The sequence below is a fragment of the Euleptes europaea genome, chromosome 7, assembly GCF_029931775.1.
Source record: "Euleptes europaea isolate rEulEur1 chromosome 7, rEulEur1.hap1, whole genome shotgun sequence".
In the NCBI taxonomy this organism is placed as follows: Eukaryota; Metazoa; Chordata; class Lepidosauria; order Squamata; family Sphaerodactylidae; genus Euleptes; species Euleptes europaea.
This window is the reverse complement of record NC_079318.1, coordinates 7,440,595-7,457,886: the sequence shown is the minus strand read 5'-3', so window position 1 is coordinate 7,457,886 and position 17,292 is coordinate 7,440,595. Positions and strand designations below refer to the sequence as shown.

The 17,292-nt window shown below is 42.4% G+C and overlaps 1 protein-coding gene across 1 annotated transcript in view; it reads left to right on the top strand.

The window, feature by feature from the left end:
- EPM2A (EPM2A glucan phosphatase, laforin) overlaps nt 1-17,292 on the top strand; it is a 45,241-nt gene that overhangs the window by 15,612 nt on the left and 12,337 nt on the right. The window contains exon 2 of the mRNA XM_056853275.1: nt 10,897-11,071. Within this exon, the coding sequence (XP_056709253.1) occupies nt 10,897-11,071 (175 nt within the window). The remainder of the gene's footprint in view (nt 1-10,896; nt 11,072-17,292) is intronic.

Here is a 17,292-nt window from a genome sequence, read left to right as displayed (position 1 = left end):
TGAATCTGTTTGCTTTGGCGAGCAACCACCTCCTCCCACGATTCCTCACACGTTACTTTCATTTGGAGACGGAGGACATGGATGCTCTCTTGTCCCCATGGCCGAGGGAAATACTATTTGCCTTTCCCCCCATTCCCATCTTTCCAAGGGTAATAAGAAAGATCAGGAAAGAGGGCAACGGTCATACTCATTGTTCCACTGTGGCCGAGGAGACCTTGGTTCCCCAGCCTAAGAGAATTATCGATTCAATCGCCCTGGGAACTTCCTGCAATTCCAGACCTACTTCATCAGGATCCCCTATTCCATCCAGACCTTCAATGGCTGCGTTTAACCGTGTGGAAATTGAGCGGCAATCACTCTTAGATGAGGGATTTAGTGCAGTGGTGGTGGATACCATGATAGAAGCCAGGAAGCCTTCTACCAGAAGGATCTATAACACATCATGGAGAGCCTTTGTTCTATGGTGTAGACGCAAGCACCTTGACCCACTGTCACCGGGGATTCCCAAAATCTTGGAGTTCCTCCAAGATGGGGTTGAACAGGGCCTTAAAGCTTCCACTCTCCGCAGGCAGGTGGTGGCATTGTCCACTGTGTTGCCTTTCACAGACGGCCTTCCACTCTCCAGGCATACTCACATTCTAACCTTTCTAAAGTGAGTGGTTCAGACCAAGCCCCCAGTAGTCCACCGCTTCCCCACGTTGAGGCTCAATGTGGTACTCACGGCATTGACAGGAACTCCCTTTGAGCCCATCAGGGAGATTCCTTTGAGGATGCTGAGGATGAAAACCATCTTCCTCACTGCGGTGACCTCGGCCCGTAGAGTATCCAAGCTTAGAGCGCTCTCAGCTCGCGAAGGTCTCTGTGTTTTTCACAGAGACAAGGTGGTACTTAGACCGGACCCCACCTTTATCCCGAAGGTGAATACCGTTTTCCATTGCTCTCAGGAAATTCACTTACCTTCATTCTGCCTCAAATCCTGTCCATCCCAAAGAAAAGGAATGGCACCATTTAGACCTGCGACGGCTACTGAAGGTGTACCTCAATCGTACTGAATCTATTAGGCGTTCAGACGCCTTATTCATTTCCCTAACCAATCCATCCAAGGGTCAAAAAATGTCTAGTTCTGCTATCAGTTGTGCAGTGAGACAGTGCATTACTGAAGCATACAAGGCCAGTAAAATTACACCTCCATTGGGTATCACTGCACACTCGGTGCTCAGTGTGGCTACTTCGGCAACCTTCAATAGACAGGCCTCACTAGACGACATATGTAGAGCGGCCACTTGGTCTACAGCCACTACTTTCATTAGACATTTTAAGATTGATTCCATGGCCTCTGCTAACGCAGCCTTCGGTCTTGGATAAACCTTAGATCCCACCCAGATGAAACAGCTCTTGGATATCCCGCGAGTGACAAGATGCCCTTCAACCAGAACAAGAACGGAGTCTTGTATACTCACCGTGAAGGCTCCTTCTGTTCTTGGTTGAAGGGCATCTTGCCAGCCCAAGGTAAATAGGGGAACGAATAAATATCCCAAGATTTAGCTTCCCGTTTTTGGGAAAATGACCAGTGGTGGGGATTGAGACAAACTGAGGTGCAGTATAAGATGCTCCCTATGTCCGCTATCTTGCCAAAATCAAACAGTTCTTATGTGTTTTTTCCTTATGTGTTAATGTTTAGGAGTTCATGTTTATTTAAACACCTTGTTTGTTGCTGGGTTGTCTGTGTCACTTACCTGTCTCCTTTAGCTCGGCGAGTCCAAAAACTGGGTTTCCCACCCAGGGGACAGGAAGTTGAAAGAAAATTTTTTTAGTCCTGCCTCCCTGGGCACATGATAGTAATACCCGCGAGTGACAAGATGCCCTTCAACCAAGAACAGAAGGAGCCTTCACGGTGAGTATACAAGGCTCCGTTTACAGGAATTTTATGTATTTGTTTATCATTCTAGGCCTTTTCATCATTTTCTACTTCAGTCCTGCCCTAAAACACTTGTGCTTGTCCCAGGGGCTGTCAATCCACTTGGGGGGGGGGGCTGTCAATCCTGCCCTAAAACACTTGTGCTTGTCCCAGGGGCTGTCAATCCACTTGGGGGGGGGACTGTCAATCCTGCCCTAAAACACTTGTGCCCATCCCAGGGGCTGTCAATCCACTTGGGGGCTGTCAATCCAGTCCCAGAGTATTGTATCTGGGTTTAGAGACCTTGCTGGAAAATCCATTCCACATTTTCTGTGCAACTCTTTTTTTTGCTGTAATGTATTTCAATGTAGCCAATGCAAGTCTGTGGACAATCCAGGTTCCTATTATTTCAAATGGGCTGTGCAGCCGCTCCCATTGTTTCTAATGGGCTAGTCTGTCATTCGTTTTAGTACATCCCACCTAAACTGCCATGGTCTGCAAAGGTAATGGCAGACACAATGTGGACAATGTGGGCACAACGTTGGTGCTTAAGGGGAAACACATTTGCAGACCATTGGAATGGCGACCAAGCAAAAACTAATTGTGAGGGCAAGTGTCCTCATTGGCAACGCTGTGCTGCTCCCGCCTTCCATGCCAAGCGCAGCGCGAAAGCAAACCTTCCCCAGCAAAACAGGACTGGAGCCAGCGCAGCAACAGCTGCCCCCACAGACCCAGCGAGGGAGCAACATCTAGTGGCCGCGCAAAGGGCAGGAAAGGGGGTGGGCTTCTGGTCGGAGTGCAAAACTCCACTTGCCCAATCGCCGTTCGCCTGGGTGAGGAGTCGCGGGAGAGGGAGGAGACATTTGCCGGCATGGGCGGGAAGAATTGATCCAAATCCAGGGAATTTTTCATGGGAAAAGGGCGAGTGGAAGGCGGGGGCAAAATCCAGGTTCACGGCAAAACAGGTTTCTGATAATGCGGGGATAAAGCGATCTTTGTGCTCAAACTCGAAACAGTCATGAATAATTAAAAATTAGCCACGCGGCAACACAGCATGGAAAGCGCAGCAAACCGCCATGAATAATTGGCCAAAGAAAGAAACAAGGGCTAGTAGAATACTTGGAAGTCGTACTGATTAGACTGTTCGTAGTACAGGTTTCTGTGCCTGAGTCTACTTTTTTGTCTTGCAGTCTTAAAGTTCAGCTCTTTTGATATTTCTTCCCTTCTCCCTTCCTGATAGTGGAGCTTATGTTTTTCCTGCTATCACTGAATCTTGGCTAGTTTGGATTACTTTCCCCTTCTGATCATTTCTTGCCTACTTTTTATATTCTTGTTTGTTCTTCTCTCCGATATGAGCTGAACATTGCTCAGAGATCTTTGTTTTATTCTGCTTTGCAGTAAAGCCAGTGGCTTTTTGATATGCCAGTTTGATCATCTTTCTTACATATCATGCCAGGAGCCATCTGGGCAGTCCTGCAGGCTTTGAAAGGAATACTATTCACGAAGATTGATTTGTAAGGCAGACTTTACTGATTGCTTTGTTCTTGTGCAGGTTGCTCTGCAAGCAAATTGCATGGAAGTGTTTTTGATCAACAAAAAGATTATAGTTCAGAACCCAACCCCAAATAAAAAATATGCCTCTTTCCTTTCTAAAATAATCATGTTTTGCTTTCTGTATATCTCCGCATAGAACATCCAAGCCATGTATTAATTGGGATCTGTTTAGAGACACACCTGTGCATCTTTCTTCTTCAAATGAAAACCCTATATGGAGAATTAGAAAAAATGTGTTGTTGTATATTGCAATGGTGCTGTACAATGTTATGTTTGATTTCAAGTTGCAAGATTGCTTAAAAAAGCCCTCTTAAGGCAACATTTCTGCAAACAGGAAAGCAAAAGAAATCAGGATTGGAGAGATATATGTTTGTAAATTGATCTAAGTTTTACAAATAAACTCTTTATTTTTGATGTAGCCCTAGGGTGATTTTTGTGTTTATTTGATTTGTTATTCGGCAAGTGCAAGAGTGTGTGGTTAGGGTTGTCAGACCTGGCCTGGCAGCCAGCTGGCAACCCTAGTATGGGTGGAGGCTTTGATTCATTTATTTGTTAAACTCTGGCTATGAGTGAGGAAAAATATAGAGAAACTGAAATATTAATGATTTAGCATCCAAGGTTTCTGACACTGGGTATTATCTGCATTTTTAAATCAGCATGTTGAAATGGCTAAAAGCTACAAACTAACAGTAAGTCATAGTTCTTCCATCAACATCAACTCTTCAACACATGCAACAACACATCATTAAAAATGCATAGTCATCTCAGTCTCATGTGTGAGTGAACTTTCGATTGATAGTTATATTTCCCTTGAAATACCTGTGTGGTGCTGTTTTGGCACTTGAAACGGTGCAGAGATCACACAAGATCCCCTGTTCTTACTGTGCTCTGGGCTTGATCAGGATCAGGCCCTTGCATCATTTTTAAATGGCTGAATTTGTCTCTAAAATGGCATTGGCATAATGTCTAGTTTGCCCATAAGGCTGAATTCTCTGAATTCATGGCTGTGCTGACATTTGAACCCAGAATCGTTCACTCATAGCTTATCTTCTTAGCCACATCCACAACAGTCTTAAATATGATCAAAGTGCTTATGCAGTGTGGTGGAAGGTGCCAAAAAGTCACAGCTGACATATGGCAATCCCATAGCGTTTTCAAGGCCAGAGACGTTTGGAAGTGCTTCCACATGGGCTGAGAGAGTTCTGAGAGAACTGTGATTGGCCAAGGTCACCCAGCAGGCTTCATGTAGAGGAGTGGGGAATCGAACCCGGTTCTCCAGATTACAGTCTGCCGCTCTTAACCACTATACCAGTAGATAGGGTTTAATTAGAAAGATGAGCCTGACAGAATTTTGAAGTAAAGTTTATCATCATGGGTGGTGGAAAGTGCCATCGAGTTGAGGCCAACTTATGGAGACCCTGTAGGGTTTTCAAGGCAAGAGATGTTCAGAGTTGGTTTGCCATTGCCTGCCTTTGCTTAGCAACTCTGGACTTCCTTGGTGATCTCCCATCCAAATACTAACCAGGGGTGATCCTGCTTAGCTTCCGAGATCTGATGAAATCAGGCTAGCCTGGGCTATCCAGGTCAGGTAGAGTTTATCATTATCGATATATTTAATTCTCAGCATGGCCAAATTTGTAGATACTTAATTTGAGAGACTGGAGCCATGAACAGACAAGACAGATCTTAAAACAACCCTGAAAAACGACACAGGTTTGCAGAAAAATCTGAAATCTAAAAAAATTAAGTGAGTTAGGAGCCCCGTGGTGCAGAGTGGTAAGCTGCAGTACTGCAGTCCAAGCTCTGCTCATGACCTGAGTTCGATCCCTACGGAAGTTGATTTCAGGTAGCCGGCTCAAGGTTGACTCAGCCTTCCATCCTTCTGAGGTTGGTAAAATGAGTACCCAGCTTGCTGGGGGTAAAGGGAAGATGACTGGGGAAGGCACTGGCAAACTACCCCGTAAAAAAAAGTCTGCCTAGTAAACGTCGAGATGTGACGTCACCCCATGGGTCAGGAATGACCTGGTGCTTGCACAGGGGACCTGTACCTCTTTTTAACCACCCCAATAATAAAGGTAGCACCTGTAGCTTTAAGGAACGGATGCCCTCAGTGGCCATTGCTTAGGCAACCACAACAGTATTGCTAGCCTTCAAGGCTTTGCTTCTGTCAATAAAAGACAGGGGGAGTTGTTTTGCCCTTTCAGAGAGGACTCATTGGGGCCAGACCTGGCAGCAATCACCAACCTACTTTCTATCACCTAACTTGCATGATTCACCCAGGCCTGGCTTCTTTCTACTGAAGATGGGGGTGGGTAAAAAGTAGGTTGGTGGATGACTGAGAAGGAGATAAGCAGAAAAAGGAAAGAGGATATGAAGGTTGCCAGGAGGAGGAAAAGAGAGAAAAAATGCAGAGAGGGGGAACCAGGAGAAAGTGAGGTGCCCCACAAAAGTCCTTCTGGGTTCTGTACCATGCAAGCAGGCATGGTCCAGTGGCTGGCACCACACAACTAGGACATCGTTTTCCTAGGTAGAGGCTTTGGGTGGGGGAGCTGACAGGGGACAGATAAAGGTAGGTTGGCTATTGAGTAGGAAGGAGAGAAGCAAAGAGGAAAAGCAAAGAGACTATGGGGGTTTCAGGGAAGGGAAAGGGGAAATAATGGGGGAGAAGAAAATGAGGCTTCTCACAAGTCCTTGTGGGTCCCCCACTTGTATATTCAAACATTCTTGTTAGTCAGCAGTATGTGAATGCATTATTAATTTTATGTATTTAGATGTGTTTTTCACATTTCTTCTTCATGATTAATTTTTTAAACAAATATTTAAAAGGTGACAAAATCCATTCCAATGAAATTACAGAACAACCATATTACAGCCGTGGGTGCCGTTTACCAGCTTCGGCTGGTTAGCGAGCTTTGGCATTTTAGAGTCATAGAATCATAGAATTATAAAGTTGGAAGTGACCACCAGGGTAATCTAGTCCAACCCCCTGCACAATGCAGGGCATTCACAACTACCTCCCCCACCCCACACCCCCAGTGACCAGAAGATGGGCAGAAAAGATCTGGCTACTGTGGTGCATGCCCTGGTTACATCTAGATTACATTATGGCAATGTGCTGTAAGTGGGTTTGCCCTTGAGAAGTAATTAGGAACTTCAAGTGGCACAGAATGCCACAGCCAGTATGTTGACTGGAGTGTATCGTAGGGACCATATCCAGTCTTGGTCCATCTACACTAGCTTCCAATTTGTTTCTGGCCACAATTCAAGGTGTTAGTCTTGACCTTCAAAACCCTATACCATTTGGGACCAGCATACCCAAAGGACCACCTTTGGTGGTCGACCTCTATGGTCATCAGGTGCCGCTGACTTCTGAGATTAGGCAGGTGCCAATTCGGGAGAGGGTCTTCTTGATCATACCACCAAAGCTTTGGAACTCTCTCCCCAGAGAGTCGGTCTGTTCCCTTCTGTTGCCATCTTCTGCCAGTGCTTAATGGAGACTTTTGTTTCATTTGGTGTTCCCTCAATGATACCTCCCTAACCAATGTTTTTATGCTTTGTATGTATTTTAACTGTTTTTATTGTTTTAATTATGTGTACTGGGGGTTGGTTTTAATGGTTTTAAAATGTGATTTTATCTTATGTTTTACATTGTTAGTTTTAACAATGTAAAACTAACATTGTTTTACATTGGCAGGATATAAATTTATAAATACATAAAATTTATAAATACATAAATAGAATCATATGATAAACCAAAATATTGCTACATTTATTAACATAATTAAAAGGCCACTAGAAAAAGGAACATCTTACATATTTCCTAAAAGTAGGGAAGCAAGGGCACAGACGAACCTTTGGCAATCAAGGAATCACCACTATAAAGGCTGTTGCCTAAATGGTGATATCTGGAGCAGGATAATTCTTTGAAATTTAAGTGTTTGTGTTTATATAGGATTTTAATATAATAAAGCTGTAATTCCCAAAAAAACATTCTTAAGAATAAATTGATGGGATTTAGTCTTGAGCGCACAATTATGGGACAGAGCCTTTGCTCCACTCTTGATATTTATTCTAATTTCTTTTCATAAATCTGCCTGGCTGATAGGATCATTCTCTTCCACTACATTACACACACCCCAGCCACAGTTCTCAAATGCAATGAACTCTTTCATCAGCAACATGTTTACATGTTGTGAAAGGCTGTGCTTAGCTTCCCAAATTCAGTCAATGAATTTTGAAAATGAACCGTTCCAAAATACTGGTGCACAATTTTTCATGCAGTAGATGGCACTGTTTAGCCTTGAAATAGGAAAGGAATCTACTGATAAATTATATCTGTGCCACAATGTTGAAATGCCTGGTGAAAAATTAGTGCAGAGTGTTCTTGATGTTTAGGTCATTTCACTTAGAACATAAAATGGCGCTTATCTTTTCATGAGCTCTTACCATATCTGTATCCTAGGTTGATGGACTATGAAGAACATCTTAAAAATATTGTACATGGCAAAGGATATTTAGAAGATATGGCAACATCCTGCATAAATAATTAAGGGTTCTGAATGTGGTGGTTGGTTTATCAACAAAGGAATTCTGTTGACAGTTAAAGAGAACATCTTTTCTTTTGCATCTTCTCAAAAATGTTGAACCTATGTATATACTTCCAAGTCACAATTAGGTACGAATTTAGGCAAATTTAATTATTTGAATGGGCTTCAGTATTCCTCGCTGTGTTGGATAGAATCATAGAGGTGGAAGGGGCCAACCAGGTCATCTAGTCCAACCTCCTGCTCAGTGCAGATCAGCATAGAACATCTCTGACAAGTAGATGTTCACTCACTGCTTGAAGACTGCCAATGAGGGGGAGCCTCACCACCTCCCTAGGCAGCCAATTCCACTGCTGAACTACTCTTACAGTAAAAAAATTCCTAATATGCAAACAGTATCTTTCTGCCCATAATTTAAACTCATTATTGCAAGTCCTGTCCTCTGCTGCCAAAACAGCTCCTTGCCCTCCTCTAAGTGACAGCCCTTCAAATACTTAAAAAGAACAATCATGTCCCCCCTCAACCCCCTCTTCTCCAGACTGAACATTCCCAAGTCCCTCAGCCTTTCCTCGTAGGGCTTCGTCTCCAGGCCCCTGATCATTCTTGTCACTCTTCTCTGCACCCGCTCCATTCTGTCCACATCCTTTTTGAAGTGAGGCCTCCAGAACTGCACACAGTACTCCAGGTTCGGCGTGACCAATGCAGTGTATACCGTGACTATGATATCTTGTGAGTTGGATGTTATGCCTCTTTTGATACACCCCAAAATCGCATTAGCCTTTTTTTTGCTGCTGCATCACACTGGCTGCTCATGTTTAGCTTATGGTTCATCCATACCCCAATATCTTGCTCACATACACTGCTAGCCCCCATCCAGTATGTGTACGTCTCACTTTTTGTTACCCAGATGTAGAACTTTGCACTTGTCCTTGTTGAATTGCATCTAGTTCACATCCACACACTTTTCCAGTGTGTTCAGATCTCATTGAATTCTATGTCTATCTTCTGGTGTGTTCACTGCTAATCCCAATTTGGTGTCATCTGCAAATTTAATGAGTAAGTCCCTCCACCCCTCATCCAGATGATTTATAAAAATATTGAAAAGTACTGGGTCCAGAACTGAGCCCTGTGGCACCCCACTGGTCACCTTCTTCTAGGGTTCCCAGGTCCCCCCTCTCCTCCGGAGGGAGGTTTTTGTGGTGGAGGTGAGGGAAAGATGACGCGCGCAGCCACGCCAACGCGATCGCATCACTTCCAGGTGTAAACGCATTGCAAGGGGCCATTTACTACTCAAACTCCCAGTTGCAATGTGGCGCTTCCAGGTGTAAACTGGAAGTGATGTGGCGCGGTGGGCAGGCGAGCGTGCACTCATTGACCACTGACCCTCAGCTGGTCAGCAGGCAGCCAGGTGGATTGGTGGGGGTTTGCCCACCACCACCTGGCAATTGGCAACCCTACCTCCTTCCATTCAGATGAAATGCCATTGACAACTACCCTTTGAGTGCTGTTCTCCAACCCCATCCCACCTAACTATCCTAGAGTCCTGTCCACAGTCCTTCAGTTTACCCATCAGAATATCATGGGGAACCCTATCAAAAGCTTTACTGAAAGGTAAACAACATGAACAGCATTCCCTTGATTCAGTAAGCTTGTCACTCAGTCAAAAAAGGAAACAAGGTTGGTCTGACAGGACCAGTTGTGGACAAATCCATGCAGACTTCCCTGGATCACCAAGTTGTCCTTTAGATGCTCACACACTGATCCCTTTATAATCTGCTCAGGTATCTTCCCTGGGACAGAGGTCAGACTGACTGGCCTGTAGTTTGCTGCATCATCCCTCCTCCCTTGTTTGAAAACTGGGATAACATTTGCCCTCCTCCAGTCTTGGGGCACATCTCCCATCCTCCAAGAGGTCTGGAAGATACTCTTGATACAGCAAGATACAGTAAAACCATCAAACATATACTCAACAGACTAAAACAATTAAAATAATCCCCACAAATCCATCAATTATAGTTACAATTACAGCAGATGGCGCTCCTCCTTGGAGCATAGTAACCCCTGTGGGGCATGACAAAACAGTAGGGTCCCCCCATATTATTTGATGGCAATCAAAAAAAGAACAGGGGGGGGGGTAGTAAGGAGACCAGCACTGATGAAAACCGTAGCTGCCCTCAACTATAGGCCTGGCAGTACATCTCCATTTTACAGCCCCTGCAAAAATCTTTTAAGATTCTGCAGGGCCCTGGTCTCATTGGAAAGGGAGTTCCACCAGGCTGGTCTCATTGGAAAGGAAGTTCCCCCAGGCTAGTCAAGGACAGCCAATACTCTTTGGGCCAGGGACCACTAGCAAGTTGTTATTAGTAAAGTGTAATGCTCTCTGGGGGACATACGAGGAGAGGCGGTCCCACAGATACGATGGATGGTGTTAACATGTGATAATTCACTCTTGAGGTAGGGTTGCCAGCCTCCAAGTGAGGCCTGGAGATCTCTTGGGATTAGAACTGATCTCCAGGAAACAGAGATCCGTTTCCCTGGAGAAAATGCTTTGGAGGATAAACTGTATGGCATTATACCCTACTGAGATTCTGCCTCTCCCCAAACCCCTCCCTTCCCAGGCTCCACCCCCAAAATCTCCAGGTATTTCCCAACCCGGAGTTAACAACCCTGTCTCCAGGAGTTAAATTCTTTGGATTCATAAAGAAAGCATTTTTATTTAGTTTTTTTAGAGTGCACTTTAGTTGTACTTAGATGAGCCCTATATTTTCCTACAGCAAGACACATGTGATTTGTTAAAATGTGTAGTCACTTGAAAATGGATGAAAATCCTATATATTCAAAGCACTTTGTTTTTATACTCATAAATTATATTGGAATTCTCTGGGGGGTTTTTTTTTTCAGGCAATGGGCCCCACCATGATCGATGCAGTGTTTATAACCCAAGCAACTTGGTTGATGGAGTTTACTGCCTCCCAATAGGGCACTGGATTGAAGTTTCTGGACATACTGATGAGATGAAACATACAACTGACTTTTATTTTAATATAGCTGGACATCAAGCTATTCACTACTCCAGGTAAAAATACATAGAGAATGCATTTCTAATTATCTTAGTTTTTTACAGTATTTGAGGAAGAAGATAGAAGGGAATTAACGGCATGATATTAAGCATATTTACTCAAAACAAGCTCACACTTCCTAGGACTAACTCCGCAGTAATTGTGCCTAGGATTGATGGCATAACTCTTTGGCTATTTATGCTTGGGTATTTAACATCGCAATGCCCATGGGACTGCTTCAGGGCTTCGTTTGGATTATGCTTGATTTTTCCGACCATCAGAAGTAACTTCACTGTTGCCTTGCACTTGTCCTGCTGTTTCAGGAACCTGTTTTAACACAAATTTAAAGTTTGCCTTGATCCCAAATCAAGGCAAATCAGTGCCATTTTCATGCATAGGCTTTCCTTCTGGTTTCTTTCCTCACACCCCCATTCTCTTTTGTCCCACCCATATCCAACTCCTTCCTGTCAACGCCATTTTAATTTTTGCAAGTGCCTGAAGCGGGAAGCTTATTTGGTCACTACATGTCCCAGTCTTATTTTCAAAAAAATTCTCTGCAGTTATAAAGACAATTTATAACTTACAATTTATATAATGAAAGGAGTTTAACAGATACACACCTGTATTTCTAGTGACCTTGGAAGACAGTTTTTGAATATATGAAAAATTAAACAAATGATATGATTTACTCAGAAGAAGAAGAGTTGGTTTTTATATGCCGATTTTCTCTACCACTTAGGGCAGAATCAAACTGGCTTACAATCGCCTTCCCTTCCCCTCCCCACAACAGACACCCTGTGAGGTGAGTGAGGCTGAGAGAGCATGACTTGCCCAAGGTCACCCAGCTGGCTTCTTGTGTAGGAGTGGGGAAACAAATCTGGTTCACCAGATTAGCCTCCGCCATTCATGTGGAGGACTGGGGAATCAAACCCAGTTCTCCAGATCAGACTCCACCGCTCCAAACCACCGTTCTTAACCACTACACCACGCTGGCTCCTACGCTCACTGGGAAGGTCAATAGTTAGGAATTGGTCAGTATAAAAATCTGGTCAGGTATTTTCCTTATGGAATTCTAAAAACTTCTGACATCATGCCAAATGACAGTAAAAATAGTTAGTGGTATGCTTATTTTAACAATGAATGCTGTTCACTTTATTTAACGCTGTTTGCTTTATTTGAATATCAAAGGGCAGTCCTTCAAACTTTCCAGTGTAGAATACATATATTATGTCTGGTCAACAAGATTCTGAATAGCATTCTATACCACCTGCAGACTCGAAGCTGATTCAACATGTTGACTGATACTGGTAATAACAAATGTCAGGTGTTGACCCATAGAGCGAATAAATAGGAAAAACAAAGAGAGGAGATAAGAAACTTGCTGTCAGGCAGAAATGATCCAAGTCACAAGCTGACAGCAGAAATAGAACCCAGAGTCATATTCACAAAGCTAGGCAGCAGTAAGTATCAGATTGGAAGACAGGTACAATACCAGGAGCCTGTCACTTGGAGATAAGCAAAGGTTGTTTCTTGTAAATTAGGCCAAAAAGTTGTAATAATGCAGGTGCAAAATGCTTCCTGGCAACCCGTGGGACTGAGGATGAGTAACATAAAACAAACTGGGTTGGAGCTATGAGTGCACCATATGGCAAAACTTGCTCTTTAAATATTATTCTCTGTGAAATTTGGTTGAGTTGCAACTAATGCCTAGAAAACGTTATATAGTAAAACAGAAGGAATACCATGTCACTATTTTGCATAATAATTCTCATGTGTGAAGGAGAAACCACTAGTATATGTATAGCTATAGAAAAGACAGATTTGCCACTTTGTCTGTACTAAGGAGCCAGCCCTTGGTAAAGGAGAAGACTCAAATTAAGATTTAATAAAATGTGAACTTTTTGATAGGCTTGGTTTGTTTAAAGTCTGTGTAAAAGCCACAGCAATATATATATTGCTTTTACTGGAATTATAAGGTTATTTGGGTGGGAAAGTTAGAGAGAGAGAGAGAGAGAGAGAGAGAGAGAGAGAGAGAGAGAGAGAGAGAGAGAGAGAGAGAGAGAGAGAACTTTCCCACCCAAATAACCTTGCAATTCCAGTCTAGTTCTAATTACACAGAACGGTAAATAGCCCATTCCCATATGCTCTAATAGTCATGGGAAGCCAGGTTAAGCGGGGACTGGATGAGCATCGGGGTACAGGCGCAAATCTTCACCAGCTATGTGGACAATAACTTTCTTCTGCATGGAGATCTGTGTTGCTAAATCTGAGGTTTTGTGTTTCAGGCACAAGATACTTCAAATGAAGACCAAAAACTAGTAATGGTTTAAAATAGCACAGGGACCACTACATAGTAGCCTCCAATCCAGATGCAGCCATTAGATAACCGTTGGGTGATCCACCAGATTCTAGTCACACTCTCAGTCCAACCATTGCAGTTCCAAAGAATCAATGGCAGCATCCCTACAGATTCTTGACAACATGGCCTTCATGCAGGATGGGAATGCCACCTTGGAGACTGGTATCAGTAGTTTTCAAGATTGCTTTGTTACTTACCTCAAATAGAGTCTTCTGCTCAAAAGACGTTAGCTTTTATCTCTCTGAGAAGCTGATGTGAATTTTTTTTATGGTAAAAGATTTTTGTGGTACAGTAGTTTCGATTTAGTTTCTGTCATGCCTCTTTGCTTTGCATCTACAAAATCCATGGAGTCAGATTATATTGAAGGCTTATAATGGTCCTATTCATCATTAATAAAATTCAAGTCACCACTGAATTATGCAACCTGAACCTCTGGAAGAAAAACTGTCTGTTTTTGTTTGATTTGAGTAGAGTATAAACAATGGGAGTGGGTGGGGGCGGAATTCAGCTGTTTAAAGAAAAATAACCTTTGTGCAAAGTGTCACCCTGGAGTGGTTTTTTTAATAACCTCAACGATGGTGAGGAAAGGGATGACTTTTAAGTGGAATTCAGTGAGCTGTGCCATTTGAGCAGAAACCTAAAATGATGCCCTGTGGTTAAATAATTAATTAGGAGCAGAGCTAAGATACCTAGTGGGATTTCTCCTTTGGAACTAAATTCTGAGGTCCATTTTCCTCTCTTTGGCTATAGGAATTCAATAGCAACTGCCTCAGTAACAAGGCTCAAAAATAATGAGCTACAGAGGAAAAGGAATTGATTGTATGTAAGTTTTAAAGAGAGTCTGAATACAGGCTCTCATTTAAAACAGGGGACAAGACTTGGGTTGCTTTTAATGCATGCTAATGGGTTTATCCTGGGCTTTTGGAAGATGGTGGAAATTTTGCCATTGATTTCAGACTGAATAGCACTGACCCTCCTAATGACTTATGAAAGTTAAACATATTCCGTATGTCATTTAACAATTAAATGGCCCAAATAAGTAACTAACAACGCAGTCCTATGCTGAGTCATCCCAGTCAAAGCCTACTGAAGTCAACTGACTTCAACTGGAGTAACTTTGCATACCATTGTGCTGTAAATGACAAAAGTAGCATAGATCAGAGTTATATAAAGTAATGTCTCCATAAAGACTTATGCAGTTATTATTATGGTGTAGTCTTAAAACTACTTGTAGGTAATCTGCAGCTTGGTCCTATGGACCTTTACTTAGAAGTCACACTGAGGTAAAGTTTCTGAATATGGTTCTATTTAAAATCATCCATATAAATCAGGACTTATTCCAAAGTAAGAGCATATAGAATTTATTTTATTTAGGAGGCTTTCCTCCTAAGAGCCCAAAATGATTGATTACATATCAGTGAAATAAATAAATATGTGGCAAAAACACCACACACACACAAAGATTGGGTTGGTTGTCATCACTATGTGGATTTCTGTATTATTTCTGTATTACAAGATCTGTATTATTTTATCTAAGACTCTGGAAGTTTCTGTAGGTGTCTTAAATGGGTATTTTGTGTTTAAGTAACTGAGGGGGGAATCCACAAAAGACACAAGTGATGCTGCCCAACTAGCTGGAGGGGCTGACCTGCCTGCCATGGATGGAAGAAAGTTATCTTTAGCAATTCTTAAAGAATTTGGGAATTCACTTGGAACCAGCTTTATTGTTGGAAAAGCAGGTTGATGTGGTTGCTAAGAACATTTTTTTCCAATTACATCTGTCTCATAAACTGTGCTGTTACCTAGACTCTTCTGATTTACGCCCACTGATGTATGTTACTATAACATTCATTGCAAAACATTTGTATGAGGAGCTGCCATTAATGACAACTTGGAAGCTTCAATTAATTCAGAATTCAGCAACCCATTAGATAACTGGATGTAGTTGTTTGCAGCTTAAAATACCTGTTCTTAAATGGCTGCATTGGCCTATTTTCTTTTAATTCAGTTTAAAATACTGGTTCTTAACTTTACAGCTTTTCAAACCTTCTACATGAAATGACTGCACAGTGAAGATCCACTGATATTATCTGAAGAAGTGAGCTGTAGTCCATCAAAGGTTTTTTCTTCAGATAATATCAGTGGATCCTCACTGTGCAGTCATTTCATGTAGAAGGTTTGAAAAAACGAACAGCAGGGTCAAGGGGCTGTGAAAGAATGAGGCATAAAGTCAAATGTATTTAGCTACAACTCAAACCTAATCAGGAGAAACCCCTTCAGTAGTTCTACTAAGCTAGTTAATACCTGTAATAGATAGAGAGTCACAGGTTTCATTAACAGCTTTCACACTGTCTCTAGTAATACTGATACAGAGTATGAACACAAAGATACATATCAGCATTCTTTCTCTATGCCTCTTCTTCCTCACTATTTCTGGAAACACAAGAGCTCACAGTGGGCTGCTCTTTTCAGCCACCTCATATGCAGTTGATCACTTGTCATGCAAAAAAGTTCAGATTCTGGTGGGCAACAAAACCTACAGATGAGACTACATTATGTCATTGATTTGTATAATAAAAAGGTAAAGGTCTCCTGTGCAAGCACCGGGTCATTCCTGACCCATGGGGTGATGTCACATCCCGACGTTTACTAGGCAGACTTTGTTTTACAGGGTGGTTTGCCAGTGCCTTCCCAGTCATCTTCCCTTTACCCCCAGCAAGCTGGGTACTCATTTTACTGACCTCAGAAGGATGGAAGGCTGAGTCAACCTTGAGCCGGCTACCTGAAACCAACTCCCGTTGGGATCGAACTCAGGTCGTGAGCAGAGCTTGGCAGTACTGCGGCTTCCCACTCTGCGCCACGGGGCTCCTTGGTCTGTATATTGGCCTGGAATTATTTAAAGCTTTTGTATTTTAGCAGGTAAAGCTGCAGCCTGCATGTAGTTTACCAGAAAACAAACTTACATGCTCTGTTTAGTTTCCCTATAAGACTTTAGAACAATGTTGTATTGTTTCTGAAGTAAACAAACATTACAGAATTATTGCTATCTTTCCCCAAGAGACTTCTTGTTTTTGTAGAATAAGGAAAAAACAAAATCCCAAGCAGTTGAATTGCAGCTCTGTTTGTAGAGAATGTGCTTAAGAGGCCTATTGTTTTTTTAAAAAATCTCCCATTTCCAACTTTAATTGTATGCAGTGGGAGATTTTACTGTGATACTCAGGGGGCCAGATATATAACTCCAATAACAGTTAAGAATGTTTTTCAAATCCTCTGCGAACTATGATCAAAACTGAGCTCTGTCAGTTTGCCAATCTGCATGAAACATGTATTTCATTTTCTTTTTATTGGTTAAGCAACACTGAGAACTTGAAAATCATGATGTGTCTCATTCCACATTCTTCCCCCAAACCATTTTAACAGGGTTATATATTAACAGATAAAAATGTGAAGAAGTTTGAAAGAAACTGCATTTTCTCACATTAAAATTAAACCCACGAAAAGGGGCCATGGTGATACATACTTCATTGCAATAAAGGAGAAATTAACCCTTCCCATAAGAAGTTCAACACCAAGCCGTGCTGCTGCACAACAGTATAGAAATACTGGGAAATACATCCCACCCAACAGGGTAAATTAACAAAATGCAGCCTCAGTGCTAACCAGAGAAATGTAAGAAGGTTGTTCCATAACCAATGCACAATAACTGGGAAGGCCCTGATTCTTTGCCCACCCTTCCTACTTCAGAAAGTGGAAGCATCCAGAAGAGGGCCTGTAAAATTGTCCTAAAAACCTGGCAGTCTCATATGTGACCCAGTAGTCCTTTATCAGTGAAATCATAGGAATACTTTCTTGGGAGTAAACTCCATTGAATAGAGCTGA